The 27,323-nt window shown below is 53.1% G+C and overlaps 2 protein-coding genes across 6 annotated transcripts in view; both read left to right on the top strand.

Annotated features, from left to right (window-relative positions):
* Positions 1-17,650, top strand: part of LOC148816662 (uncharacterized) — a 32,886-nt gene extending 15,236 nt beyond the window's left edge. For 4 of the 5 annotated variants that reach the window (XM_088939305.1, XM_088939306.1, XM_088939307.1 and 1 more), the window contains 20 exons: positions 421-513; positions 1,001-1,128; positions 1,843-2,034; positions 2,804-2,842; positions 3,488-3,661; positions 4,474-4,573; positions 5,199-5,416; positions 5,631-5,769; positions 7,094-7,296; positions 7,706-7,826; positions 8,657-8,862; positions 8,970-9,087; positions 9,415-9,584; positions 9,662-9,747; positions 10,399-10,526; positions 11,635-11,827; positions 12,601-12,748; positions 13,151-13,247; positions 14,286-14,381; positions 16,879-17,650. In XM_088939305.1, coding sequence (XP_088795431.1) covers positions 421-513; positions 1,001-1,128; positions 1,843-2,034; positions 2,804-2,842; positions 3,488-3,661; positions 4,474-4,573; positions 5,199-5,416; positions 5,631-5,769; positions 7,094-7,296; positions 7,706-7,826; positions 8,657-8,862; positions 8,970-9,087; positions 9,415-9,584; positions 9,662-9,747; positions 10,399-10,526; positions 11,635-11,827; positions 12,601-12,748; positions 13,151-13,247; positions 14,286-14,381; positions 16,879-16,997 — 2,768 coding nt within the window. In that variant the 3' untranslated portion in view covers positions 16,998-17,650. The remainder of the gene's footprint in view (positions 1-420; positions 514-1,000; positions 1,129-1,842; positions 2,035-2,803; positions 2,843-3,487; positions 3,662-4,473; positions 4,574-5,198; positions 5,417-5,630; positions 5,770-7,093; positions 7,297-7,705; positions 7,827-8,656; positions 8,863-8,969; positions 9,088-9,414; positions 9,585-9,661; positions 9,748-10,398; positions 10,527-11,634; positions 11,828-12,600; positions 12,749-13,150; positions 13,248-14,285; positions 14,382-16,878) is intronic. The other variant, XM_088939309.1, reaches the window with a different exon arrangement.
* Positions 17,651-21,793: 4,143 nt separating this feature from the next.
* Positions 21,794-27,323, top strand: part of sorl1 (sortilin-related receptor, L(DLR class) A repeats containing) — a 73,120-nt gene continuing 67,590 nt past the window's right edge. Inside the window, exon 1 of the mRNA XM_088939599.1 lies at positions 21,794-22,072. Within this exon, the coding sequence (XP_088795725.1) occupies positions 21,809-22,072 (264 nt within the window). The 5' untranslated portion in view covers positions 21,794-21,808. The remainder of the gene's footprint in view (positions 22,073-27,323) is intronic.

Below are 27,323 nucleotides of genomic sequence, written 5' to 3'. Positions count from 1 at the left end.
AAACCTTTTAGGCACAGTTAAAATACAATATCTCGGGTAATCTTGTTTGGTTCATAGCAACATCCGTTTCCTGTGGTGTTTTTTTTTACAGTCACTATAATTTGTGCTCGCATTGTTAAGAATGAATTGCTCACGGTTAAACCGAAGTGCGTTTTCCTCTGAATGACCGCGTTATGGTTTGTCTAGTCTTTGCTTTGGTCGTTCTCGACGAGAGAGAGCATTTTGTTTCCGCGGTTAGTACACACGTCTGGTTTCCGGCCCGTGTGAAACCTTCAAATTTTCCATTTCGTGTGAACCATTTCGGTAGCAAAACCCGTTTCCTGTTCATTATACACGAGTTTCACCTCTGGTAAGAGTCTCCTAACATGCTACCTATTGTCTACTAGCTGACTGCTGTAATGTTTGTGCTGCTTTTTGTAGACCGTATCCAAGGGCAGTGCTTGACTGACACGCTGAAAATCAAAATTGCCCCCGAGTTTCTTGAGGCTCACAACATCACGCTGTCAGCCAAAGGTGGGTATCCCAGGGAAGGCTTGCGTGGTGAGGGAAATGGCCCTGTTCCTGGTAGTGTTTTCTATGAAGCTGTGGGCTCAATTTGTCAGACCACACCACCTGGTGGATATCTCACGCTTGTCACCTCGTTTTGAGTGGATCTACTCAAGGGGAAGAGCCAGCTTTCACTGCAGTGTGATTCGTCTGTGTGCCATTGGTGGTGTTTCTGCCACAGCCCTCAGCTTCGTATTGCTAAAACGGTTGTGTTTTTTCCTGCTCTGTCAAGTATAATAATAATTAAGCCGACAGTGGCCGGAATTCAAAAGGATTGTGTGTTTTGGCTGAAAAGCCCTTTTCGTGCCTGTCGTGTGTCTTTGCCGGTTAAACACTGTGTGCGTGTCTAGTTTTGGGTGTAAAAGAATATAATCTCGCTCTTGTCTGTTCAGAAACATGTTCTTTTTTTTTTTTATTTAGGGTGTGTTCTAGTGTGTGCGTCTTCTTCTTGCAGACAAAAACGCTGTTGCCCATTCGCTGGGCTCCTCTCTGGACGCCAAATGTGGTTACAAGCAGCGGAGGAACTCCAGAGGAGGCCTGGAAGTGTCCGTGTCGCTCATGGCCTGTCACGTGTATTTGAAGGTAGGCCGGATGGGGTTCAGACGGGCTCCAGCAACTGGCAGGAGTGGAAGTGGCACAGCAGCTGTATCAACCTGCAGCTCCCAGCTAGAACCCCCTCCTGAAGCTCAGCAGTGTGAGCCTGGTCGGTACCTGGATGGGAGACTCCTGGGAAAGCTAAGGCTTCTGCAGGAAGAGGTGTTAGTGGGGCCAGTAGGGGGCGCTCACCCTGCGGTCTGTGTGAGTCCTCATGCCCTAAGAGTCAGGACCTTGGTCTGTCTTATCCAAAGGACAATCCCTGTTACTTTTATGGTATAGTGTCCCCATAACTATACCGAGGTCCTGACTCTCCGTAGTCATTAAAAACCCCAGCATGTTTCTCGAAAAGAGTCGGGGTGTTACCCCAGTGTCCTGGCCAAATTTCCCCCTGGCCTTTCCCAGTCATGGCCTCCTAATAATCCCCATCTCTGAACTGGCTTCATCACTCTGCTCTCCTCCCCACTGAGAGCTGGTGTGTGGGGAGAGGACTGGAGCATCATCCAGGTGGGGCTGCACACTGGTGGGGGTGGAGGGGATCCCCATGACCTGTAAAGAGCTCTGAGTGGAGTGTGCAGAAAAGCGCTCTGTAAGCGTACGGATGATTATTAAACCAATTCACAAAACCTGACGTTTGTGCCGTGTCTTCCTCGGGGCCCGGCCGGCGGTGTCACGCCCGTGTCTGTGCCGTGTCTCCTGCAGCAGCAGCAGCAGCAGCAGCAGCAGCGGCGGCGGCAGCAGCAGCAGGAGGCCCGCCTGGTGTTCACGGTGGCGGTGAGCTACGCGCCCCGCGACGGCTCCGGCCCCGGCGCCACCGAGTCCTTCTCCTTCTCCTGCCCCCGCAGGCCCGTCCGCGCCCGCAGGAGAGTGCTATGCGAGGAGGACTATATCGAGGTAACCCCCACCCCCTAAGGAGGATCCCTAACCCCCCTTTTCTCTCGCGCCCCCTGTCCTTCTCGGGCGGCTCTGCCTGTACGCGCTGTGATGAGTCTGCCACCGTGAGATACTTATTTCATCAGCTCTGGACTCCTGCAGCGTTCTCCTAACTGGGGCGTCGGCTGATTGGCTCAATCTGCTTCAGGGTGTCCACGAGTCTGTGGCCTGTAGCCGTCTCTAGCAGTAAGCGTTCTGCGTTTCACTAACTTAACGTCTTCTTGTAAGGTGCTTTGAAATGGTATTTTTCTGTGCCGTGCAAAGAGGTTTATTTAATGCCTGTTTTTATGTGCTCTACTGCAAAAGACATGTCGAACTTCTTAAAATGATTGATTTTAGCCGGAACTCGCAATAATAGTCGGTTTACAGCACGCCCAATCGTTCAAAATAAAATCCGATCACCGTGCGCTAATGCAAAAGGAAATAAATGACATTAATCGTGTTATGGCATATAGGGACAAAATTGCGCGGCCCTCCAGTCCTAAAATAAACCTAGAAAGAAGAAAAAATGTAATAACTGAATTAGATTTACAATAAAACGTTTCCAACTTAAAGCATGACTTATTGAATGTAAACCTTATTTCCTTGCTGCCAGCATAGCGGTATACCACTGGAGACTTGACAGGAGTCAAGGGTACCAGAAGATGGCAGTATAGGCAAATGAACATGCGGTGTGAAATGTTTTTTCGGTTGGTTATGACTAATACTGTATTTTTATTTTACTGGACAGGTGTCCCTCAACATCGATGTTCCCTTTCACCATTCAATGGTAAGGCACAGCAGCATGTTACACAAACGATATCCCCCACCTTTGAAAATGTATTCGTCACAAGACAGGGTGAAGAAACACGGTCTTAAAGAGTTTGCGGGAGATTTTAACAGCAGTGCTAGCTTCTAGGTGACTCTGGGGTCCCAGCCATGACAGTAAAAGAGGTGGTCTAATGTTATGATGCGGCTCATCCTGTTACTTTAACCTCCTGTAGGTGGGAGTCCGTGCTGGTGATAGCAGTTGTGTAACGAGGTGCCGCAGTGTGGCTGCACTGCAGGGCCTGTTCAAGACTGGTGTTCTGCCAGCACCAATTAGTGATGCTTTTCCATCACGGGTTCGGGATGTAACCCATCTCCCTGAATCTGCAGACGGCAGAACTGGCAGATTTTAAGAAGAATGTGTGTTCTCTGCAGTGCCCTGATCCAGTGTTGACATTCTCTATTTGTCTTGGGTGTCCTGGATTCAGCGTTCCCTGTGAAGACTCCAGGCCAGCTCTTGGTGCAGTTCGTAGGGAGGGTTGTTCAGTTCAGTGGGACCCTTTGCTCAGGTGGACCCCTGTGGCTAAGAGCCAGAGATGAAGGTGGCCTGCCCACCAGGAGTGGGCCCTCACCGTGTTGTCTGTGTCTCGGGCCGGGGGGGGTGCAGGACAAGCAGGCCCAGGAGAGCCCCTGGTACTTCACAGTGGAGTACCCGGATGGCAGCATCGTGACCCGGGACCAGGCCTGGATCTGGAATCAGGGCATCGGGCTGAACGTTGAGCGCTTCGACGGCTGGATCGCTTTCCGCGTCCCTCGGAGCAGCCCCCTCATCGTCCAAGAGGTGAGGGGACGTGGGCGTGTACGCTCGTGTGCCTGCACGTTTCTCTCAAACTCCACAAACGTGCTCCTTGTACTTGTATCGTAACGGACACTGTCAGGTCTTGGGGAAAGATCACCACCATGTAGACTCTTTACAGTGCACGTAACTGATCACTTTTTAAATCTAAATATGACGATTATTTTTCTGGTGTACTTTGACCTAGTAAAACTAGAGAAGAGAGGCCGTGGGGAGTCCCCACAAATGTAGGAATGCAGCTGCCTGTCCAGGGGGCTCCTGGAAGTCGGTGTTGACCTGGGTGCGGACTCTCCCCTACTGTTGTGTTCACTTCAGCTCCTGCTGACGCAATCAAACTGATTTCAGTGGGCTTGTGTAAAACCTACATAGTGACCCCCCCCCCTGCCTTAATAAAACCCACCCTGCACCTCTCTGTCTAATTGGACATTCCCTCATGCTTCTCAGCACCCTCACTCAGTGCATTAGAAACTGTACACTGTACAGAAACTGTACTGTACCGTACTTAAAAGCAGCCTCACTGGTTTGACTGTGCATTTTGGAAAATGCACCTCTGCCAGCTCTTTTATATTTTAATTTTTCACGCAGCTCTTTCTTCTGAAGCGGAGGTCTCGGACTGTCTCCTCTGAGGAGTTGCAGGGCCCTCTGGGGTTTTAGCCAGGATCCGTTTGTTACTTTAATTGATCTTGTTCAGAAGGGTTTTAGACAGGCATTTCGATTGGGACTGGTGCGGGGGGGCGGGTACAGTGCTGTATCGTCCGAGGTTCTGCGGGGTCACCCTGAGTGTGTCTGTGTTGCAGGATCACCAGGGCTACCAGTCCGTGGGGTTCAAGGTGGTGGCCAAGCACGAGGAGCTGCTCATCGGGCTGCGCTATGACCTGAGCGCCGTGTGTCCCGTCGGTAGGTCGAGCACGACGTCTCGTTTGTAATCATCAGTCACTGAGTCATTGAATACTGGAGTATTCGGTAAGGTGTTGATGTTTTTTTACATCAAAGCATTAAAAAAAAAAACATTTTACAAAACAGAGGAAGAGTGTAAAAGCTCCAAAAGACAAAACTTATCTCGTCGGGAAATCCTGTAATTAATAATGGTTAGTTCAATTCAGAACTTTGCTGGTTTGCCTGTTGGGGTGACGTCGTACAAGTTTTCTGTTGTAGAAGAGACAGTCAAGCTAAAACATTAATCAACAGGCAGTTCTGAGGAGGATTTGTTTGCAGAGCAGAATGGGCAATTTTTTTTTTTATTATTGTCTGGTCCAGATCTATTCTGTTCAGCCAGGTATCGCTCTGATGAGCGAGGAAAGGAGGTTCAAGGCCGAGTCCTGCACAGAACGGGGAGAGGACAGCCGGCTGGGGTCGGTGATTAACACTCAGTTCCCCAGATCGGTGAATTCGGAAGAAGGCAATTCTGCCGTTCGGGAGCCCACGAATGGGCCGGGGAGTGGGGGTGCGAGTCCGGTGTGGATTTGGACTGGGATCGAGAACGGGGAGTCCCAGCCTGAAAGTCCGCCGTGTCCTCTCGCAGTCCAGGTGCGCTGCGAGGGCAGCAACGTGTCCGTGTCCGCCGCCAACCTGCGGCTGCCCGCCCGAGGGGCGCCGACCGAGGACCTGGGCCTCCTGCTGCAGCTGGACGGGGTGTCCCTTTCCCTGCAGGACGCGGCGTCTCGAGGGTACGCCCTCCAGCTGGGGGACTCGGAGATCCGGGCCTCCTTCGCTGTGCGGGACAACCCCCTCGTGCCAGGGGTGAGTGCGAGGAGGAAGAGACGGCCGTCCGCTCGTCAGAAGGGCCTTGGGCAGCCTGGCACACTCTCGTATGCTGTGCTTTAAAGGGGAACCGCAGTCCTGGTTTCCCCAGCCCGTTTATTAAATCTCAGCAACAAAATAAATCCATTTATCCCAAACTTTTTTTTTTTGTTCGGGGTGGGGGGGAAAAAGCTGTTGTTGTTGCCGGTTTCAGGGCCCCAGCGTGATGAACAGACACCAGCTGTCCCTGGTCCACATGTGGAGAGATGGAGCTGACCAGCGCAACAACAAAGTGGTCATCCACGTCCCCGGGCACACGTGTCCCACTCCCCCTGCCCAGCCGGCGTTCTCGGGTAGGTACGATGGCAGGACAGGTAGGCCGGCACATTCAGGTTGTGCTCCATCCTGCCCCAGATCTAATAATAATAACATCACTTTATTAACTCTATACAATTTCTTGCATTAGGAATTCATCTTTTCGCAGACCCCAGCTTGCTCTCCATGAGACACCCAGACGGGGAGAGAAGCTTGGGATCAGAGCGCAGGGTCAGCCATTGTACGGCGCCCCTGGAGCAGCGGGGGTTAAGGGCCTTTCTCAGGAGCCCAACGGAGTAGGATTCCTTTGCCGGCTGCGGGATTTGAACCGGCAACCTTCCAGCCACAGGCGCAGATCCTGAGCCACAGGGCCACAGCTCCGCCCCAAATCTGATCTGCTGCTCTGAGCAGTTTTGTGACTCCCCCTTCAGATGGGACGGATCTACCTTGTTCATTTCTGGACGCGAGAAGAGTACTGCCTTTATTCTTTAGGGCACAGTGCGTCATCTGTTGGCTTTAGAAGCAGCTTGCTTCTAAAATGAGATCGGAGCTTTAAGACTGAAAATGGGCAAATGCTTGCTTTTCACAGCTGTAACTGTTAGTACAAGGCTTTGGGGAAAACATGCCCAGAGTTAGCAGCTTGTTCTTGCAACGTACAGCCTTTCCTGTCCGAGTCTCGACCGCCTTTTATTTTTAAGAGCTTCAGACAGGATAAGTGGAGCACAAGAAGAATTGCTTTAATCATCTCTCGCCTCCCGAGAGCTGCGGAAATTGGTTCTGTGTGCACAGGGAAGGAAATGTTGGGATTATCGTAGGAGTCAGGTTTCTTAATCGGCACAGGGAATAGAAATGGTACTGAAGCAGATTATATCCTGCCGTCCACATCTTGACCCTCAAAGATGCGTGCTCTTTTTCTGATGGTTTGTGTTGAAGAGATTGTATTTGTCCTCCTTCATTTTTATTTATTTTTTTTGTCTTGGTGGGTGGGTTGAACCTGTGGGTGTGTGTCGCAGGGAAAAGAGCTTCTGGAAAGGTTCCTTAAGGCAGAATTCAGGGGAGTTATTTCACTGTTGAGACTTTAGTGCTTCCCCTGCTGGGATCAGGGCATCGCGAGATGCCTATTTATTTCCCTCACCACTGTTTATTGGCTTCAGGAGCTTATTTGAATGTAACGGGGTTAGTCTGGTAGGGACCAGCCTCAACCTGTAAAAAAAAAAAAAATCAAAGAGGAAAATAACAGCTAAAGATATTAACCACATGTTGTCTTCCAAGATTGAACGGCGTAGGTGCTTTTTCCCCCCAATACAAGTTTATCAGGAGTACCATCTCCTCTTCCTCCTCTGTGTTGCCGGCTTTGTGCAGTGACGATTAGGACGGAGGGCTTCAACATCACCTACGGCCCGGTCCCCGAAGACTACGTTCTGACCAGCATCTCTCTCGACGGCGTCCTGTTCCAGTCCGTCCAGGACCTGCCCAGGGGCGTCGGCGTCCGGCTAGTCAGGAGAGACCGCCTGCTCTTCGTCTCTGTCTCCGCTCGGTTCGGAAGCCGCTTGCTTCCTCGTAAAGTGAGTGCGGTTCGGTCTCCTTTTGGACATTTTCCAAAGGAAACGCGGATAGAAATGAGTTGCGTTCCGGAATGCCCAGGTACCTTGTAGTGTAGGTTGGGCCGTTTCATTTGGTTTCCCAGTGAAATATTTTCAGAATCGCCTAAATGTCTTCTCATCGGCCTCAAAAACGTATGAATGCCATTCCTCCGTTCGCTTTAATGACTCAATTATTTTCAGGTACTGTGCAATGTCTCCATTAAATGCCGTGTTCTAGAGTACAGTTTTGGAAAATGCAGAAGGTCCAGAGCACCACTGCTCGATGAAGGGCCACCTGTCGAATAAGCAACTTTGGAAGATTCTCTGTGTGCTTTCGTATTCGGGGAAGTTTGCTCTGGATGAGCCAGCAGAGTGTTTTTCTCCCTTGCAGTACGCCGGAGGCTTCACTTCCCAGTATTCTACGAGTCCAGCACTCCTGTTCAAGTCCCCCGATCTCCGAGAGGTGATCGCAGAGGAGAAGGAGACCTACACTCACCATCGTGAGGACATCGGTGAGCCCAGCCTCCAGATTCCCTCATCTAGTGCCGATCTGATTTCACCTGAGCTCTGGAACAGCACGACGATGTGAAGAACCCTGTTAATAATAGTTCCTTACATAGCACTTTTCTGGACACCCCACTCAAAGCTCTTTACAGGTCATGGGGATCCCCTCCACCCCCACCAGTGTGCAGCCCCACCTGGATGATGCTCCATTCCTCTCCCCACACACCAGCTCTCAGTGGGGAGGAGAGCAGAGTGATGAAGCCAGTTCAGAGATGGGGGTTATTAGGAGGCCATGACTGGTAAAGGCCAGGGCACTGGGGTAGCACCCCTACTTTTTTTTTGAGAAACACCCTGGGATTTTTAATGACCACAGAGAGTTAAGACCTCTGTTTTATGTCCCATCTGAAGGACGGCGCCTTTTTACAGTATAGTGTCCCCGTCACTATACTGGGACATTAGGACCCACACAGACCACAGGGTGAGCGCCCCCTACTGGCCCCACTAACACCTCTTCCAGCAGCAGCCTCAGCTTTCCCAGGAGTCTCCCATCCAGGTACTGGCCAGGCTCACGCTGCTGAGCTCCAGTGGGGCTGCCAGCTGGGGGCTGCTCACCATAGATAATCATCTGTAAAAGATTGAGGAGAAGGGTTACGTTCATTGGGATGGAAGCTAGGAGGTTGTTGCTTATACGCCCGTGAACGTGAGGTGCTGGAGAGCCTAGCTGGTGAATATTCCTGAGTTTCTTGCTGGGCCTGAGCAGAAACAGGGGTGGTGGGGCGCATGTCTGACTGTCCGGGGCTGAGAAGGAGTGGTTGCCGAGCCCGCTGTGGTTTTGCAGTGCTTCCCGTGTTGGAGGGCTTCTGCAGGAACAGCAGCGTGTGCTTCAACGTGACCCGAGGGAACGCCGACCTCTTCTGGAGCTTCTACATCTGGGACGCCCCCTTCCAAGCGAAGCGGGCGGCAGAGCGCGGGCACTCCTACGTCAGCTACAGGGCGCACCTGACCTTCTGCGTCGACGTCCGCTCTCCCGACCTGCTGCACCAGGTAACCAGGGCAGCGGCGGGCCGGGGGCTGCTGGGAAGGGAGCCGTCGGCGCGGCGGACAGGCGGGCGGGCCGGCCGGCCCTCACCTGCGCTCTCTCGTGCCTCCAGAGCGTGAGCCAGGATCGCCGCCTGCTGCTGCTGGCCGTCTCGTTTCGGGACCGGGTGAAGGGAGGCGTGATGGCGACGGCGCGGCAGGCCTGCCCCTTCCGCCCTGCCGGGGAGCTGGGTAGGGCAGCTGGGCTCCGGTGCAGTCGGTCGCTTCTCCTCCAGGCAGCTCTTCGATTTTTAGTGTGCAACCTGCTGCCCCTGACGTTGCTGTGGCTTATTGTACCTCGAGGTGGTGTCTGTGTGTGTCTGTGTGTGTCACTCATTGTCGGGGCAAAGCAAACAAGGTGGCAAGACTGCATTTTCTGTTCATCATTTCTGGCTTGCACTCTCTCTGTCCCCACTTGAGTCTTCTGTTTCGCCCTCTGCTGTGTTTTTTTTTTCCCCTCCTTTCCTGTCCCCTGTTCTCATTTCCCCTGTCTGCTGTCCGGCTCTGGACTCCCTGCAGAGTGCACTGCGGACGGGCTGTTAAAGGCTACAGGCCTGCGGCTGGCGGCCTCCCCCCTGGCCAGCCTGGACCGGCTGACCCTGCGCGACCCCACCTGCGGCCCTTCCGAGATCTCCGACGGCCGGGTGTCTTTCAGCTTCCCGGTCTACGGCTGCGGTGCCCTCCGGAAGGTGGGCGTCTCGCGCCGCGCTCGGAGTCGCTTCGCGCCGCTTGGTCTTGGTTTTGCATTGTGCTCTTTGTGCCCCAGGTCCACGGGACTCATGTGGAGTTCGAGAACAGGATCTCCAACGAAAACACTCTGCCGAAAGATGCGCCCGAATACCTCAAGTTTCAGTGAGTACCCGGCGGCAGTTTTCTCCTTGGCACTGAGCCTGAAGCTGAGAGCTTGTCTGTCCTGTTTTAATCCTGAAAATTAACCCCCCCCCACATGCCAGCATTCTTACAACGAAGCCCAAGTTGAAATCGGCCCTCCACTGATCTGCATTTTCACTGAGGGAAGAGGCTAAACGGTGCTGCTGAGAACAGTGCTGGACACTGCAGGCCTTATAGGTTGTTGCCGCCCGGACCAGCTCCAAGCTCGGCGTGATCAGTAGCGATTGGAATGAGAAACTATTTCACAGAAGCTTGATCCCCTTCAGGTTTTACTGCAAGACATTTCCTTCTAGTACAAAGCCCTATCGGCTACCTAACATTCCAGTCTTTGTATCGTTTTGGGGGTAAATGTCAAGACATAGGTGTGGAGTTAAAATAATGTTGCCTTCCTGTTACAGCGGTCCCGTTGACACCCGAGTGGGTTGCCTTGTAGAAACTTCTGTGTAAGATTGATGGTCCTTAGCTGGACCTGGTCCTAGAGATAACAGATCGGTACGAGAAGGATGATTTTGTTTCAGGAGGCTCGTCAATATCGGTGTGTGGTGTTCAGTTGGTATGAAGATTGTCCCGTTGTCTTGATTGGAGCTGCAGTCTGCTGTGCTTCCTGTGCAGATCCACGCTGGTGTGCCGCTACAGCGAGGTCACCCTGCCTGTGGATCCGTCAGCGGCCCCGACCCCCGGCCCCGCCCAGCCAGCCCGCGGCCACGGCAACCTCACCCTGCGCATGGACATCATGAGAGGTGAGGGAGGGCTCGTGGAGAAGCCTGCTGTGCCACAGCGTGGTAAAAACACGGTGCTGCCGGCTGAAGCGCTTCTGCAGCACGGTCACTCGATCCGATCACCAGCAGTGTGATCTGAGCGCGGAGGAGACCTGTGCTCAGTTTCACAAGATCCGCCACACTCGGGTCTAAACTTAAGGGCTCTCTCAGGAAGGCGGTTTCGTTATTTTAACTCCACGCCTCTGTCTTGACGATCACCCCAAAATGACGGCGCTTTGTTACGCCTGGAAAGGACTGTTCCCTAGTCGCGGTTCGTGAATCCGATCTCGACGAGCTGAAGTCTCCGGCCTCGCGTTCGGCTGGCCGAGCCCCTCCCGAGGTAACTGGGGTCCGCTTGGAAGCGGTCAGCCGCTTGGTCGGACCGCGGGTGATCTGGCGCAGGAGTCCCGAGCGGCTCGGTTTTCCCTGCTGCGCATTCTTCAGGTGCCGATGACTGACTCCACACTCTGTAACCTCCGCCCCACCTCCGGCGCCTGCGAAGATGTTCTGCCGCCGGATCATGAAACCGGTGCGAGCTGTTGAAAAAATGCCATGGTGGTAGGATACAGAGAGGTGAACTTAGCCCACCTCTACAAATATTTTGCACGGATCTTGAGGTTTTCCCTTCCCCTTTCACCGCTTTGAGCGGGAATTATTAAAACCTTGTTTTTTTTTTTAAACTTTTAGACCTGCCAATATATTTTTTTTTTTAACGCACTGACCCAGTCTGGAATCGCCGGTCCTGTCTCCTTGTACGGGAAGGGCTGGTGGGCCGCTCCGATGGGAGGGGGCGCATGTCTCTCGCGGAGGTCGGCGTGAGCCAAGAGCCCCGCCAAGCCCCGAACTCTCCCTGGTGGTGCTGCCTGTTGGATGAGCCCTGGCCGCAGCCGGATAGCGGCCTGGCTGGGACCCGCTGGGCTTTCTGCTCAGTCCCGTCCCAGATAGAAGGAGCAGTAAAATATAAACCTGTCTTTCACTACGAAAACTAAACGTTTTGCCCCTCTTTTTTTCCCACCGCCTCTTTGACGGAAGAAGTAGTCTCGTGTGCTTCTTTTTATTGTCTCTTATCCCCCCCCCCCCCCCTCTGCAGACGCCACCTTCTCCTCAGCGTTCCTGCCGGAAGAGTTCCCGGTGGTGCGGAGGCTCCGGGAGCCCCTGTTCCTGGAGGTGCAGATGGAGAGCGAGGACCCCGAGCTGGAGCTCTTCCTCCGGGACTGCTGGGGGAGCCCTGATCCCCAGCTCGAACCTGAGCCCCCTCTCACCTGGCCCGTGGTCGAGGACAGGTAACCTGCAGCCTGACGCACCGGACCACCGGGGGGGGGGGGGGGGGGACTGTTGGCGCAGAAGCTGGGCGATGCCTGTAAGCGCTGACTTGGCCCTCGTTCGCTATAAGCACCTCTGCAGCTGCTCACATTACCTATTGCCAAGCCTGAAGCTTCGCGCTACAAAGGGAGGTGGCGGCGGCAGCAGCGCATTATAGGATGTGATTTTACCATCGATCAGCGAGATTGTCACCATCCGCTGTCGCGATAAAGCCCCATCCATCATTCAGGATCCCAGCCATCCCGGCCACAAACTGTCCTCCCCCCTGCGCTCGGGAAAGTCAAATCATTAAAGCATGGGCCACAAAGGTTAAGAACGGCGTCAACCCTACTGCAGCACACATCCTCAACCGCTCACTGCAATGCCTGAGACTCAATACACATCTGCACTATGCTCTTTTTGCATGGTCTGAGTGTTTTTTTTTCTCTACTACAGATCTACAGTTCTTGTTTTGTAATGTACTGTCCACATTGTGTGCTGTTGTCTGTCGTACTGTGTATGTGGCGAGAGATTAACACGAATAAGAACTCCAGTGTACACGTATGTATGGCGGTAAACTCCTGTACTCTCTCTCTTTGCATCTTCCTAATGCTCTACACCATTACAGCGTTATGTATGTTGTATGCATTAGAGCATCCTGTATCATCTAGATGCAACATGCAGCCTGTAACCTGCCCTAGAGGTTTCCTCCGTCAGTGCTCAGTGGTGACCCAGGCCCGTGGTGTCTTTCCAGCTGCGAGCTGAAGGGGGACGAGTACGAGACCGTGTTCCACAGGGTGCGGCGCAGCGGCAGGGTGCGCTTCCCCAGGCACCACAAGCGCCTCGAGGTGAAGACCTTCGCCTTCGTGGGGCCCAGCTCCAGGCAGCTGCTGAAGCAGCAGGTGAGCGGCGCGGGACGGGCCCAGACGGGCCCGGACAGGCAGGGGGGCCGAGGCCCTGGGGCTGCACACCCCCCCCCCCCCCCCCGGGCGCCTCTGGCATTTGAGCAGGTATCCTGCGTGCTGCAGCTTTCGAATGTCGGATCTTCCCGGGACCAGTTGTGCAGTATGTGCATTTTCTCGCCCTTTCTTGAGGAAGGGTTCCATGGGAACATTTTACAGCTGCAAATCTTTTCACCAGTTCATGTTAGAGCGCTCTGCAAGGAGCATTGGGATTTATGGGAAACGGAGAGGCTTTCTCCCCAGATGCTGGTGTGACCTCCTGACCCCAGCCTGCGGCCTGGGCAGAACGTGCCGTTGCAGGCCTGACTCGGTGTCCTTGTTCGATCTCCCGCTCAATTTCAGATCAGTTTCCATTGCTCCGTGATCATCTGTGACTCCACGGCGCTGAGGGCTGATGACGCCTGCCGGGGGGACTGCATCCCGCACAAACAGAGGAAAGGTGAGCGATCCGGCAGGGGCTGTGTCCGTGTGGCAGGATCTTTGATCGCTTCTTTCCATAACAAGCTTCGAATCTGGTTAGTCTGAAAGGTCACCATAGTCCCCCGTTTTTTTTTTTTAAAGATTCACTCACTTGTTAGTTGTTGATCAATTTAAGAAATCATTCCTTCAAGGGAAGCCTAGACGTTAAAATCCGAAGGACTTCCTGAGTTCTGTGCCTGATGACCTGATTTTATTTGAACAAACAACCTGTTGACGTGATCACAGGTAGGTTTTCCCAAGCCTTTGGTAAGGGGGTAATTTTAATGAATTTGAGAGCAAAGCCCTGACTGGACTGCATTCCCCAGAAACCTCTCCATCACCTGAACAGCTGCGCAAAGACTATTGGTCAGGTGATGGTTTAAAAAGCAGGAAGCAGAGGCTTGTTTCCCCCAGAGATTTCTGGGAAATAATTAATAATTGCTTACACTTTTATATAGCGCTTTTCTGGACACTCCACTCAAAGCGCTTTACAGGTCATGGGGATCCCCTCCACCCCCACCAGTGCGCAGCCCCACCTGGATGATGCTCCAGTCCTCTCCCCACACACCAGCTCTCAGTGGGGAGGAGAGCAGAGTGATGAAGCCAGTTCAGAGATGGGGGGGGGGGGGGAAAAGCAGTCCTGACAGGGCTGTGCTCTCGCAATGGTTACCGAAACGCCCCTCAAACTAAGGCTCTCCAGAACCAGATTTTGAGCCCATTCTTCTCAAGTCTTTTTCATTCTCATGTTTTTTTTTCCCAATTCTCCACTGGATTCTGTGCCCATCCCTTTTCTTTCAAGGGAAGATGGAATGTGTTTGTATGAAAGAACGAGTAGGACATCAGTGTTTGTTGAAATCTTTTGTTTTTCTGTGAGTGGCTTGTTTGATTTGCTGTAACGTCCGAGAATAATTTGGCATTTTAAAATCGCTGGGAAGGCGGGGTACCCCTCTTGCTGATGGAGAGGTGGATATGCGAGGGCAGTGTCATGAGAGGTGATTGCGCATACTGTGTGTTCCAGGGAGGAGTTCCGGGTCAGGGGCCACACGAGAAACGCTGGTGTCATCGGGATCCATTCTGCTGCTCCCCCAGGTCACCCTGGCCAGCAGTGTTCTAGGTAAAGCACTATTCTCAGCTGGGGGGCCTTGGGATTGCTCAAGATCCCTAATTTTCCTGATAAAAAGTCTGTCAGTTGCACTCCATCATCCTAATTGCCGGACCCTCCAGGCTGCATCGGGAAAGTGTCACCCAGTTCAACTCCAGTCTATCTGTTACTCCTTCAGGCAGGAGGTGACATGGGCGGACCGGTGGATGGCCATTTCTGGGAATGGCGCAACTCTAAATAAGGCTCCCCAGCACATTTCCTGGCAATGAGATTTCGGTGGATGCAGCCAGTGAATATTCTGGTACTTCTGCTCATCGGGTTATGCAAGAGTTGGTGATCTAAAGACTTGTTTTGCTCAGAAAGGAGGAAGAGGAAAGCGTAGTTCCCAGCCAGAAGTGTGTCACTCCCAGAAAGACTGCGGCAGATTTTGGCTTGCCTTCCCTGCTGCAGCTGCTGACTTAATCCACAGAATGAATCACTGGGACATGTTTTTCTAAGGTCTTCTAAAGTTGATGGCTGATTCAAAATCCAAAAAGCTCTAGCATTTCTGCAGGCGTGGATAGAAGTGTTTAATGTCTCCGTTTAAAAGAAATAATTCGACCCAATAATTCTGTGGGAGTTCTGGAGAAGGAACACAAGCTTGTAGATCATGTGCCTTCTTCAGGAAAGCTCCTCTCTAGTTTTATAGATGGCTTGATATCCCTTCTGGGGATTTCTAATGTTTCCCTGTTTATGAAGCCATTTCTTTATAAAACGCTGCACTACAGTCAAATTGCTTCCCTGGGGCAGTGAAACACTCGACATTTCCAATTCCATTAAAGAAGCTCATTTCAGAAGTTTATCGTTCGACTTTAATCTTCACCTCCTTCAGTGCTTTTTAGAAATAGAATTGTAAAAAAAAAATAAAAATCTGTTCCCTGTGGGGGCAAAATCTGTAACTTCCTAAGACCGCAGTGAAGGATGTGGCCTGCTTTGTGTTATTAATCTTTGGCACAGTGACTTTCTTGGTTGCAAAAGAAAAAAGTTTGTCTAAATGGATTTTCTTTGCCTTGTTTAATGGGACACTGGCATTTGCGCCGGGAGATCAATGAGGATACAAGAGCCTTTCTTTCTCAAACGTATAGGATCTTTTGGATTTAGCCCCAGTAGCTCTTTGTTCTTAAATATTTCTTCTTCGCTTATTCTTCCCAGAATGTGCACGTCTTCAGACATTCTGCATCGTAATCATTGTGACTATAATTAATAATGGAGACGTCTGTGCTTCAGGGGAGTGTGAAATTGCTGCTGCAAGCCACTGGTAAAGACACTACATCAGCCCCTCGGGATCGCTGCCAGCAGACAGGAAAGGACACCTCATAGCTCGAGGGCTCTCAGCCTGGCTTCAGTTCAGTAATCCTGCTAAGATCTAGCACGCACCCTCTATCTAATGAATACATTTACATCAAGAAAAATTTAAAAAATACAACAAATGGGAACAGTTTTAGATGTAGCATAGCATTTGTTGCGTTTTAATACCTTTCATTAGGTTAGTCTGTATTAGGTTCTAAAAATTGTGCCTCTTGCATGACGCAATTCTGAATGCACCGTCAGGCAAGTGCATTACGTATTTGCTTTCTCTACTTTTGAAAGTAGAGGAAGGTTGCTGTGGGAAACCAAATAATACCTTCACTTAAGAGTCTTTATTTTTATTATTTCTTTTTTTTTAAGGATTCTTATTAGAATTGGCAGTTGTGTTTTTTTTACTTCCTGTCTCCCTACTGTAAACCCTGCGGCCGCACACGGGAGAGGGTGGAGGTGTGGCCGCAGGGTTTACAGTAGGGAGACAGGAAGTAAAAAAAAAAAAAACCTTCAGGCCAGTCGTCTTTTGATGCGTCCCAGGCGACGCGATTGGAGGAGAGGCGCGTCCTTCACCGATGTCGCCCTGGCACCACCCAGGCTTGAACCCGTGATCACAGAACTCAACATGTGCTTGGGTGAACACTTTTTTTTTTTTACCAATTTGAGCCTTTTGAGAAGCTCCATCACCCTCCACCAGTTTTTTTTGACATGTTGGATTCAGAATATCCAGAAGAAATTGATAAACACAATTCACAGGTTGCAGATGATTGGTGGCCATTTGGGTCATCTAACACATTGGGGGGGGGGGGGGGGGGTGTTTAGTAGTTAATTGATCTGAGGATCTCTTGCAGATATTTCTTCAAAGAAACCCGGAGTATTGGCTTCAGCAACATAGCCAGCTTGTCCCCTTTACAAACCTTTGCATAAAGACGTGCGTAAATGCGTTTCTCTGTAGCTTCCTGTTCAGAGGTTCTGTTCATTCTGAAGGAAGTCTGCAGGGTTGACGTGGGCGGTACCTTTTGAGGATTCTGAATCGGGTTCACGCATAGTCTGTGTTGGAGATTGTGCGTTGTTGGTTTCCAGGTAACAGCACAGGGCTTGGTTATTTTTTTTCCATCTTACATGCTTGGACTAGTCAGCCTGTCCTGACAGTTGTCTGTTCTCCCTGCAGATCCCTGGAGCTCCCCCTGGTGGCTTGTGATGCCCATGGCTGCTGCCCTGTTCTCACTGGCCTTCCTGGTCTACATGTGCTGGACTCTAAAATTAAAAAACGCAAATAAAGCTACGTGATTGTCACCCACAGTTCTGCCTAACCTGTTTTGAAATTCACTACACTACAGTGTGGAGTCTTTCTCTTTGGTGCATTGCCCAGCAGCAAGGTCTGCCTGTAGCCAGGCGGTCTGCTTCACTCACTGATTTCCTGCCTATATGTTTAGACCAAGGCAGCAGTTTGTGGGAGAGTAAAATCATCTCTCACTGAGAACTCCCCAGTTGAGCCTGGTGGAGACTGCAGCCTGGGGGGGGGCAGGAAAACCCAGTCTCTGGGTCTTCATGCGGCCCCTGCTGGACCTGGTGGAGACTGCAGACTGGTGGGGCAGGAGACTCCAGTCTCCAGGTCTTCATGATGCCTACGCTGGGCCTGGTGGAGATTGCGGACTGCAGGGAGCTGGAAGATCCCATCTCTGGGTCTTTGTGCTGCCCCAGCTGTGCCCAGTGGAGGCTGCGGAATGCTGTGAGCAGGAGAATCCAGTCCCTGCGTCTTCATGCTGGGCCTGGTGAAGACTGCAGACCGCTGGGAGCTGGAAGATCCTGTCTCCAGGTCTTCATGCTGCCCATGCTGGGCCTGGGAGAGACTGCGGACCGCTGGGAGCTGGCGGAGCTGGTCTCTGGGTCTCGGGTAGCTGCAGCTATAATCACTTGTCTGCAACCTGGTGATTCCGAATTGGAGAAATGTACAATAATAAATGGGATCCGTTTTCCAGATCTAGTGTTTTTGGTGCTTTTCCATACTGTGCTGGTGCAGGCGCCCTGCTGCACTAGATTTCCCAAGAAGCAGCCAAAGTCCCCTGGCAGCAGCTTGCTAATTAGGCCATTTAATTATCTCTGAAATGGCTTGAGAGAAAAGCAGCGCTTCTCTGAGTCGGTGCGATACTTGGTCCTCTACTACCACAGAGGAAAACAAGGATGTGTCATTCGAGGGGCAAGTCTCTTTCCAATTGCAAGAGGATGATTGTCTGTGGCTTGTATGTAGAGGTGATTTAACAGTGCTGCTGTGCTATTCCATGTTTTAAATCCCATATTTTAGCCAGTATATTCTGCATTTTAGCCACATCACACTGCTAATGACTGAGATTTTTACTCATAAGAGGGTAACTATAGTGCAAAGCCCGTTGGATGGTAACATCTATATAGGGGACTTGAACCCGCAGCCCCTTGGATTTGGAGTCCAGATCCCTGGCCACTAGCCCACACTGGCCTTTACTGTCAGCCGCAAGGAATTAATAAGGCTTCCAAACTGGGGTCCAGGTGCCCCTGTGGAGGGAGAAAATCTCAGAAACTACTTTGAATCCTGTCAACCCACTCTCTAATCATCAGTCGGCTATGCTGCTATCAAGAGCAGCAAGGCCTCTCCCGGATCTGTCGGTGTTTTCCAGTCCTGCAGTAGGAGTCGAGGGGGTCACGGCCAGCGTGCCTTCTTGGATCAGAGTGCTGAGAGAGAGAGAGAGGCCGGGCGTGTGTTCAGCCACACAGATGTTTCTTGTTTATGTCGGAGATGGGAGTTCTTGGATGTGGGGCCGGTGGGATGTGTCCGGAGAAGAAGAGGGGTGCGGGGGAGTTGCTGTACAGTGATGCGTTCCAGATGAGGAGGCTCTTCGAGCCGCTCTTGGCACAGAGAGTTCCAGAGCTTGGGGGCGCAGCAGGAGAAGGGCCTGTCACCCATACAATGTAGACGGGCTTGGGGGACAGTAAGGAGGGCAGAATTTGAAGAGTGAAGGTTGCGAGGTTGGGAGTAGGGCGATAATAGTTTAGACAGGTACTGAGGTGCCAAGCCATGCAGAGCCTTATAGGTGAGCATGAGGATTTTAAAGTCCACACGGAATTTGACCGGAAGCCAGTGCAAGGACTCCAGGATAGGAGTAATGTGATCACTTGCACTAGACCTGGTCAGGATTCTGGCTGCTGAATTTTGGACATACTGCAGTTTGTTCAGAGTAGATTTAGATACCCCAGCGAGTAGAGCATTACAGTAGTCAATTCGAGAGAACACAAATGTTGTGTTGATCAGCTTTTCAGCCACAGTTAGTGATAGCATAGGGCATAGTCTAGCGATATTTCTGAGGTAAAAAAAAAATGTTTTGACAGTATGCTGCACATGTGGGTCGAATGTTAAGCCAGAATTGAATATAACCCCAAGGTTTTTCAATTTTAATTGAAGCTCAAGTACAGAGCCATCTACAGATAGGGTGACAGGACTGGCTTTACGAAGTTGATGGGGGGTACCAATAAGCATGACTTCAGTCTTGTCACCGTTAAGATGAAGGAAGTTTTGAGTCATCCCAGTTTTTATGTCAGAGATGCAATTAGATAGAATAGAGACAGCCACATCAGTGTCAGGTTTGGTATGGATGTATATTTGAGTATCGTCAGTGTAGAAATGATGGCTGAGGCCATGTGATCTTAAAAGCTGACCAAGTGGAAACATGTAAATGCTGAAGAGCAAGGGGCCCAGTATTGAGCCCTGAGGAACACCAGACTTAACAAGACCAATTTCAGACCTGTACCCATTAAGAGAGACAAAGTGACAGCGATCAGTGAGGTAAGATTTGAACCATTTGAGAGCAGTGTCAGAAACTCCAAACACAGTCTCAAGACGAGAAAGTAAGATGTCATGGTCAACAGTGTCAAAAGCAGCACTGAGATCAAGAAGGACGAGTATAGAAAGAGAACCAGAATCAGCAGCTATGAGAAGATCGTTAGTGACTTTGACCAGGGCAGTTTCTGTGCTGTGAAGTTGACGGAAGCCAGATTGGAAGGGTTCGAAAAGGTTGTTTGTCATGAGGTGGTTATGTAACTGAAGTGTGACAGCACGTTCTAGAATTTTAGCAAGAAAGGGTAAGTTGGAGATGGGGCGAAAATTGTTAAGATTCTCGAGAGCCATGTTAGGCTTTTTTGGCACGGGGGTGATGGCAGCAGTTTTGAGGGCCGTTGGTACAATGCCAGTGCTCATGGATTCATGTATAATATTGAGGACAATGGGACAGAGAGAAGAGAAACAGGACTGGAATAAAGTGGTGGGAATGGGATCTAAAATAGATGTGGTGGGTTTCATATGTGTAACTAGTTTATTGAGGGATGCTGAGTCAAGAAGAGAGAAGCTGGAGAGAAGGGAACCAGAGAAGTTGGATGAGGAGGGAGGAGGTATGGAAATGATATGTGTAGTGGAAAGAATGTGATGCCGGATGTTGTCAGTCTTCGAACTAAAGAAATCTAAGAATGTGTTGCAAAGTTGTGATGAAGCAGGTAATGTGGTGGGGCAGTTTGGCTTGAGCAGTCTGTTGATGGTGGAGAAAAGATGTCTGGGGTTGTTTTGGTGATTTTCAATGATGTGAGAGAAGTAGGTGGAGCTAGCAGACTCTATTGTAACCTTACAGTCAGATAAGTAATCTCTCCAAGCCTGATAATGTACATTTAGGCCAGAAAGACGCCACCTACACTCAAGTTTGCGGGAGGCTGCCTTCATAGGTCGAAGATGGTCGTTGTACCAGGGGGCTTGGCTTTCTGTGTTTCACTAATTAAACAGGGGCGTGAGGGGTGACGTCGTCAGCTGAATTAAAGGGGGACCCCGAGGCAGGAACCCAGCGATGTTGCCCCCCCCCCCCCATCCCTTACAAACACCGACTCCCCCAGCGCCTGGGGATTAAGACAAGCCCAGGGCCCACAACACCCCCGCCCGCTCCCCCGGCTGGAGGGCCAGAGGCGATCCCCGACGTGGAAATCCGAAATCAGGACCCCCTGCCGACGCCTTCCGGGGGCCCGATGTTGGCGTCGCCGCTGGCGGTGCCGAGCAGGGGGGAGGGAGAGAGAGAGAGCATCCGAGTACAGATAACAAACCACACGCTTGAGCGAATTCATTCACCGTTTAATTATTTGCCTTGGCGTTTCAGCGGCGATAGGCTAAAAAGACCCATGAAGTTTCGATGATAGAGGAAACAAATGAAAAAACTGAGCAAAATAAACTCCCATAATAGTGTAACGCAACGGGGGCTCCGGCGGGCGCCCTTGCCGCATCTGGTCGGCCCCATCCCGACTGAGGCTCGAACCCGGGACTTCCGCGTCTCTCTGCAGCGACCTAGCCCCGTGAGCTAAAGAGAGATCTCTTTCCAGCCCAGTAGCTGTAGTCCTGCTATCATAGGGAAGGGCGGTGACGTCACCTGCTCTGGTACGCCGGCTCTTACACAGTACCTGACGGCCGTAAGCGTTACAATAGCTAGGACGGGCACAGGCAGCCTTTCTGTGAATTATTCCCAATGACAAATGGCGTACCTACACGATGGCTTTTACAAGTGGCCTATTTGTCACTTTTAATGAATTCTTACCTTTTACTTAATTATTCATTAGGTCTGAGCGTTTCGCGCTCGACCTGGTTCACTCACTGATTTATATTCTCATAATAACCCGTTTTTTTTTTTAAACTGCGGCACCGCGCTCCACCGCGGCCTGTGGGTTTTATTTTATCTAAGGAAGCAGGCTTTTCACAGCCTGCAGTTTTGAACAAATACGGGATTTTTCCCCGAGCTGAAGAGAATTTATCTTCCCGGCCACTACAGGGGGACGCTGGGGGGGGGAAAGAACCAACGCAACGGTCCGCTGTCTTTGAAAAACAGGCCGGCACCATCTGCGTTGTTGCGTGTTATTGTTAACTCGTCTTCCTATTTTTTCTAAATCCTTCCCCCGTGTCTTCAAGAGGTGCTGCTCCGCAGGAGCCGCTCGCTCGCACTTGTTCCGGTGTGCGCAAGGAGCCTGGGCGCAGTGCCCTCCGCGGCCACCCGGGGGCGCCCTTCAGCACCGCTCGGGAGCCCCAGCGGAGAGTACAGACCAACATGGCGACGCGGCAGGCTGCGAGGATGCTGCTGCTCGTCTTCTTCGCCGTCTCCTCCTTCTCCTCCGCGCTTCCCGCCACGCTCCGGCTTCACCGGGACGAGCGCTTCGTGCGGCCGCAGGACCGGGGCCTCCGCTGGGTGCGCGCCGAGCCGCCCAGCCCGCCTGCGCCGGGAGGGAGCGCCGGGGGAGCGGGCTCCGGAGGGCAGCCGCACCGCAGCCGGCGGAGCGCAGCCGGGGCGCCGCTCATGAAGGTGCACGGAGAGGTGAGACCGCGCGTCCGCCCGGCGGGGCTCCGGGCGCCGCCGCCGCTGCTCTGTCCGGGCCGGGGTCGGTGCTAAAAGGAGTTGCGAGGGCGTTGCGCTGCTTGTCCCCAGTTCGGCACGTTTGAGTCGACACGGGCGTCCCGAGTCGGCGAGAGCTTCGCCTGCCTGCCTGCCTGCCTGCCTGACGCAACGCAGCGCTTTACCGATTAAAAACACAAAAAAGACCCGCACTCCCCTCTCCGCTGTGAAGTTGTTTTTTTTTTTCCCCCTTCGCTGCCGAGAGATGAGTCGAGCGACCTCGGAGCTCTCGGATCAACAAGTTCAGGTGTTGTGGGAGTTGTCAGGGTGCCCTCGCTATCTAAGCGGATTCGCGTTTTCCCTGGTTGTTTCTGGGCATGAACACAAAGCTCCTACACGGTTGTCGCCGTTTTTTGTTGTTGTTGTTGTTGCTGCAGTGAACAATGAGGATGATCTCGGGAGGAGAAGCGGCTGTAGCGCCGTGAACACCTGGTTGGTGTTTTGCTAACCGTGCGGTGTCCGCTTGCGGTGCGGGGTGGTTGTTTTCCTGGTTGTGTGCGCAGAAGTCCTTCGGGGAGGGACCCGTGCTCTTGGTTTGTTTTGGGGGTGTGGTGTGTGTGTGTTGTGTTGTGTTGTGTTTCTTGAGACCCTGACGGGGGTGCGTGTGGGTGGAAGCGATTGCAGTGCGGGACTGCCAGCCCCGCCGCCGCCGCCCCCCCCAAGTCCCGCAACAGGCGGATCTAAAAGCTTTCGGACGATCGGGTCCCCCCCGTCGCCTGCGAGCCCGGCACAGCCGCGGCGCCCGTCCCCCGCGAACAGGTGCGGGAGGGGTCGGCCCTCACCCTGTCCCCCGGCCCTGCGCTCTCCTGCAGCAGGGCCGGGGGTCGCCGGCGGTGTCCGCGGTGATTTACTGAGGGGCTGACGCAGTCTTGGCAGCTAGACAAGGCCGACATGAAGGAGAAGAAGTCGATGGCGCGTCAGAGTCAGCGGAGGCTGGGAGGCTCAGGACCGAGGCGCACAAACTACCGTCTCTTCCTCCCCCCCCAGACCCCCCTGGGAGACGCCACCGGACAGTAGCTGTCGTCCACTGCGCCCCGCTACCTCGGGCTCCCATTTCCCCCACTGCCGGGGGTGGGGGTGTCTGGGGTACAGTGAGATGCGGGCGTGTTTGTCTTCCGGCGTTGGGTCGATCGCGTCCGTGTGTGCGGTGTGGTTTCAGGTGTGAGCAGTGTCCTTCGGATCCCGGGCGATGGCTGCTCGTCTTGGCTGCAGGGTTAAGAACACAAAAGTGTTTCGTGCCCGGTCAGTGCTTAGCGCCCGGTCTTTGTGCTCCAGGAGGTCTCCTTCACAATACTGGGGCAGCGCTGTTGCAAACCTTAACCTCCGGTTTGAACTCGGACTTCAGCGATTTCGGCTGGGATCAGGGATCAGGGGAGTGCTGCCGTGAGTCTTGGGCTCTGTCCTGTCCTGTCTTCTGCGGTGACGACCCCCTCTCGCCAGCAGTGTCCTGGTGGGATCCCACAGGCTCGCAGCGGGGACTCGCATGTCACCTTCCCAGTTCACTAGGACAGGGGTCCCTGCCCCAGCCTGTTCCTGCGCCTGCCCCAGCCTCTGCCCCAGTCCCTACCACTGCCCCCCCTGCTCTGTTCTTGAAAATAAAAACGCAAATCCAGAATCTAGTGAATAATTTACTAAGCAGTCATCCACGACGTATCAGACACTCTACAGACGTCGAAGAGACTTGGGATTGAGGTCTTTTTAGGAGGAGAGAGCAACTGAAAGGATTTGTTCAGCCCAAGTCTGGGTTCAGTTCAGCAGCCGAGAGCCGGGCTGGAAGAACCAGGCTTGGGAGGCCCAACAGCAGAAGGTCTTCTCCTCTTCAGGAGGAGTGGGCCGTGCTCTGAGCAGGGGAGCGGTTGAGCCAGAATAACGAGCCGTATCTGCCCCAGTCAGAGTGCTCTGGTAAATAGCACGGTGTGCTGGGATTCCTGGTGTGCTGGGGTTGCAGACAGCTGCACGTGCCCCTTCTGTGCGGTCGATGCCGGGGTGTCAGGAGGGCGCCGACAGCACCGCGCTGGGGGTAGCTCCGCCCTCTGGCATCCTCCCTGCTCGGCCAGCTCGAGCCCTGACAAGAGACGGAGCCGTCGTGAAAGTACGCAGGCTCTCGCACGCGCGCGTGGCGGGAAGTGTTCCTGCAGAAGAGAAGATGCACACGCACACGGGGAGGGACTGGAGCCGCTCGCAAAGCAGCGCCAGCAGGCCACGTCACCCTGCAGCGCCCAGCTGGCAGCCCCACTGGAGCTCAGCAGGTGTGAGCCTGGCCAGTACCTGGAGGGGAGACTCCTGGGAAAGCTGAGGCTGCTGCTGGAAGAGGTGTTAGTGGGGCCAGTAGGGGGCGCTCACCCTGCGGTCTGTGTGGGTCCTAATGCCCCAGTATAGTGACAGGGACACTACACTGTAAACAGGCGCCGTCCTTCAGATGAGATGTAAAACCGAGGTCCTGACTCTCTGTGGTCATTAAAAATCCCAGGGCGTTTCTTGAAAAGAGTCGGGGTGTTACCCCGGTGTCCTGGCCCAATTCCCCCCTGGTCTTTCCCAGTCATGGCCTCCTAATAATCCCCATCTCTGAACTGGCTTCATCACTCTGCTCTCCTCCCCACTGAGAGCTGGTGTGTGGGGAGAGGACTGGAGCATCATCCAGGTGGGGCTGCACACTGGTGGGGGTGGAGGGGATCCCCATGACCTGTAAAGAGCTTTGAGTGGAGTGTCCAGAAAAGAGCTCTAGAAGTGTGAGGGGTTATTATTATTATTGTTAAACGTAGACGGGCTGGACCTGGGGGTTTTCCTGCTCTGGGCCAGAGGAAGTTCGGACTCTTTCAAGCCAGCCTGGCTGAAGCGGCAGGCCAGGAGCACAGCGAGGCCGGGTCGGCTGAGGGGGTGGTCACTGGTGTGTGTGTGTGTGTGTTAGCTTCTCTCTGAGGAGGGGATGCTTTCTGCAGCTCCAGTTCAGACAGGCCTGCCCTCCCAAACCGCTCGACCTGCACATCTCCCAGACGGGTCGCCCACAAAGACGCGGTGGGGAACCCGCCGTTGGAATGTCCTGTCGGATCATCCCTTGGCGGGGCTCCAGCTTTAACAGGGTGGGCAGCGGGCGCAAAGCCACTCGGGCGTGCTGGAGGCGCGGCGCAGGGTGGTTTTCGAGAGAGGGTTTCCGCGTCTGCGCGTGGCTGTGAGGGAACGGCAGTAGGTGACCGATCTCCCAGCGCCCGGGCTTTTCTGTACCTGCTCTGCAGAGAGACCGGCCTCGAGTTGCCTGCGCGGTGCGGTGCCTGGTCCGGCGAGAGACGGCTCTGGAGTCGGACGGCAGCTGTCCGCCCGCTTGAAAATCCGGGATCTTGTTCGTCTCCCTGCGGTCACCCGTTCCGCAGGCGGGAGGGAAGCGCTGTTCAGGAGGAAGCGAGTGGCGGCCTGCTCTCACGTGACCGTGGCCTAGATACAAGCCCTTTGTTCAGGCTACCTCTTGCGCAAGACCCCCCAATCTCATCTGTGTGCAGGCTGATAGTCAGTGCGCGTGTGCAGTTATGAGAGAGCGAACGCAGCCTTTATGTTAAGAGCGATCGCTTGCGATGCCGGTAAAACCTGCTTATGCTGTGCGTCTCATCTCCCAAGTGACGCGTTTTGGTGTGCCGAAGAGATCCAGGCTGAAGGCCGCTAGAAGTTGCTTTCGGTTTCGTTTCCGTCTTGTCCTGCAGCCTGATTAACTTCCCAGATTAAAAAAAAAAACAAAAAACGAGGTCAATGTTGAAACGGGGCGTTTTGCCTTCACCGTCTGTGACTCGCATCTCCCCAACGTCTTCCGGTCTCCTTGGGGGCTCAGTTGAATTGATTCTGGAAGTATCTGAGGCTTGACACAGTGCGCAGGCCAGGTATTGAGATTCATCTGCTGTGTGGGCCGCAGTTTAGAAGTTTAGAAATCCGCTTTGCTGGGCTCTGTGGCTCAGGATCTGCGCCTGTGGCTGGGAGGTTGCCGGTTCAAATCCCACGGCCGGCAGAGGAATCCTACTCCGTTGGGCCCCTGAGCAAGGCCCTTAACCCCAGCTGCTCCAGGGGGTGCTGTACAATGGCTGACCCTGCGCTCTGACCCCCAAGCTTCTCTCTCCCTGTCTGTGTGTCTCATGGAGAGCAAGCTGGGGTCTGCGAAAAGACAAATTCCTAACGCAAGAAAATTGTATAGGGTTAATAAAGTGATGTTATTATTATTGATCTCCGCAGCTGTTGTACGTAATTCTCTGTTGCTTCTCCAGGTCCGGTCTCTGTGCTTGAGGTGGAGTCTCTCCTCCCTCAGGCGCCGAAGCCATTGGCAGCCGCTCAGTAACTGCTGCGGCAGAAAGGGTAACTTCTGCTATTCCAAGACAGTATCGGATTGTTGGATAAGGAAGAAGGGAGAAAACAGAGGACCAGTGTTTGGCTGTTGTCATTGTGGAAGAGGTTGGCTTTTGTGTCTCGGATGAAAAAACGACTGGGGTGGCTGATGGATCCTGGTGATTTTACTGGTGGCTCCCTTGTTCCGTCTTCCAAGAAGGCATTCTTGTGTTCCCTCTGGGGTGTTAGTTTCTGGGAAGCAAGAGGGAGCCTTTTCGGTACAAAGGCCTTTATTCTAAAATGGGCCCGGCTGCTGCTGGGATCGCTGCTCTGCAGCCGGGAGAGACTCGTTGTCGCTCTTTCATCGGGACTGGTCCCAGCCTGCCGGGGGCTGCCGAGAGAGTTACGCCCCCCAGGCGCGACTGCGTCACACGTGTCACGCGTGTCTCGGCCACGTGAGCGCGGTGTCGGCCTTCTGCGTTCCCCAAGTTCGCTGGTTCCTGCTCTCCAGCGCCTGGGGAACAGGGATTACTGCCCTGCCCACCCAAGGGACACTGTAACTGTACCACCAGGGTTACAACTGAACGGGAAAAGGCGAAAAAGCCTGTTTTAAAGACGCCAGCGGATTAGACCCAGACAGAGTGGCTCGTCGTGAGGCTGTGGGCTCCTGGGTTTGTTCAGGGGCTCTCGCAGAGATTCTCTCCCACAGCACTTGAATACAGGGCCGAGCCCAGGACTGACCTCTGGTGCCTGTCTTTCAAATCCCAGCAGAGCAAAGTTTAGGGAAGCCCGTAGGTGGACTCGTACTGTGCGGGCGCTGTAGGAGGAAGTATTGCCTTCCAGTTAACACGGTTCTTGAAATGGCGATGCA

This window comes from Atractosteus spatula, chromosome 22 (genome assembly GCF_055471065.1).
Source record: "Atractosteus spatula isolate fAtrSpa1 chromosome 22, fAtrSpa1.hap1, whole genome shotgun sequence".
Classification (NCBI taxonomy): Eukaryota; Metazoa; Chordata; class Actinopteri; order Semionotiformes; family Lepisosteidae; genus Atractosteus; species Atractosteus spatula.
This window is presented reverse-complemented; position numbering and strand designations above follow the sequence as displayed.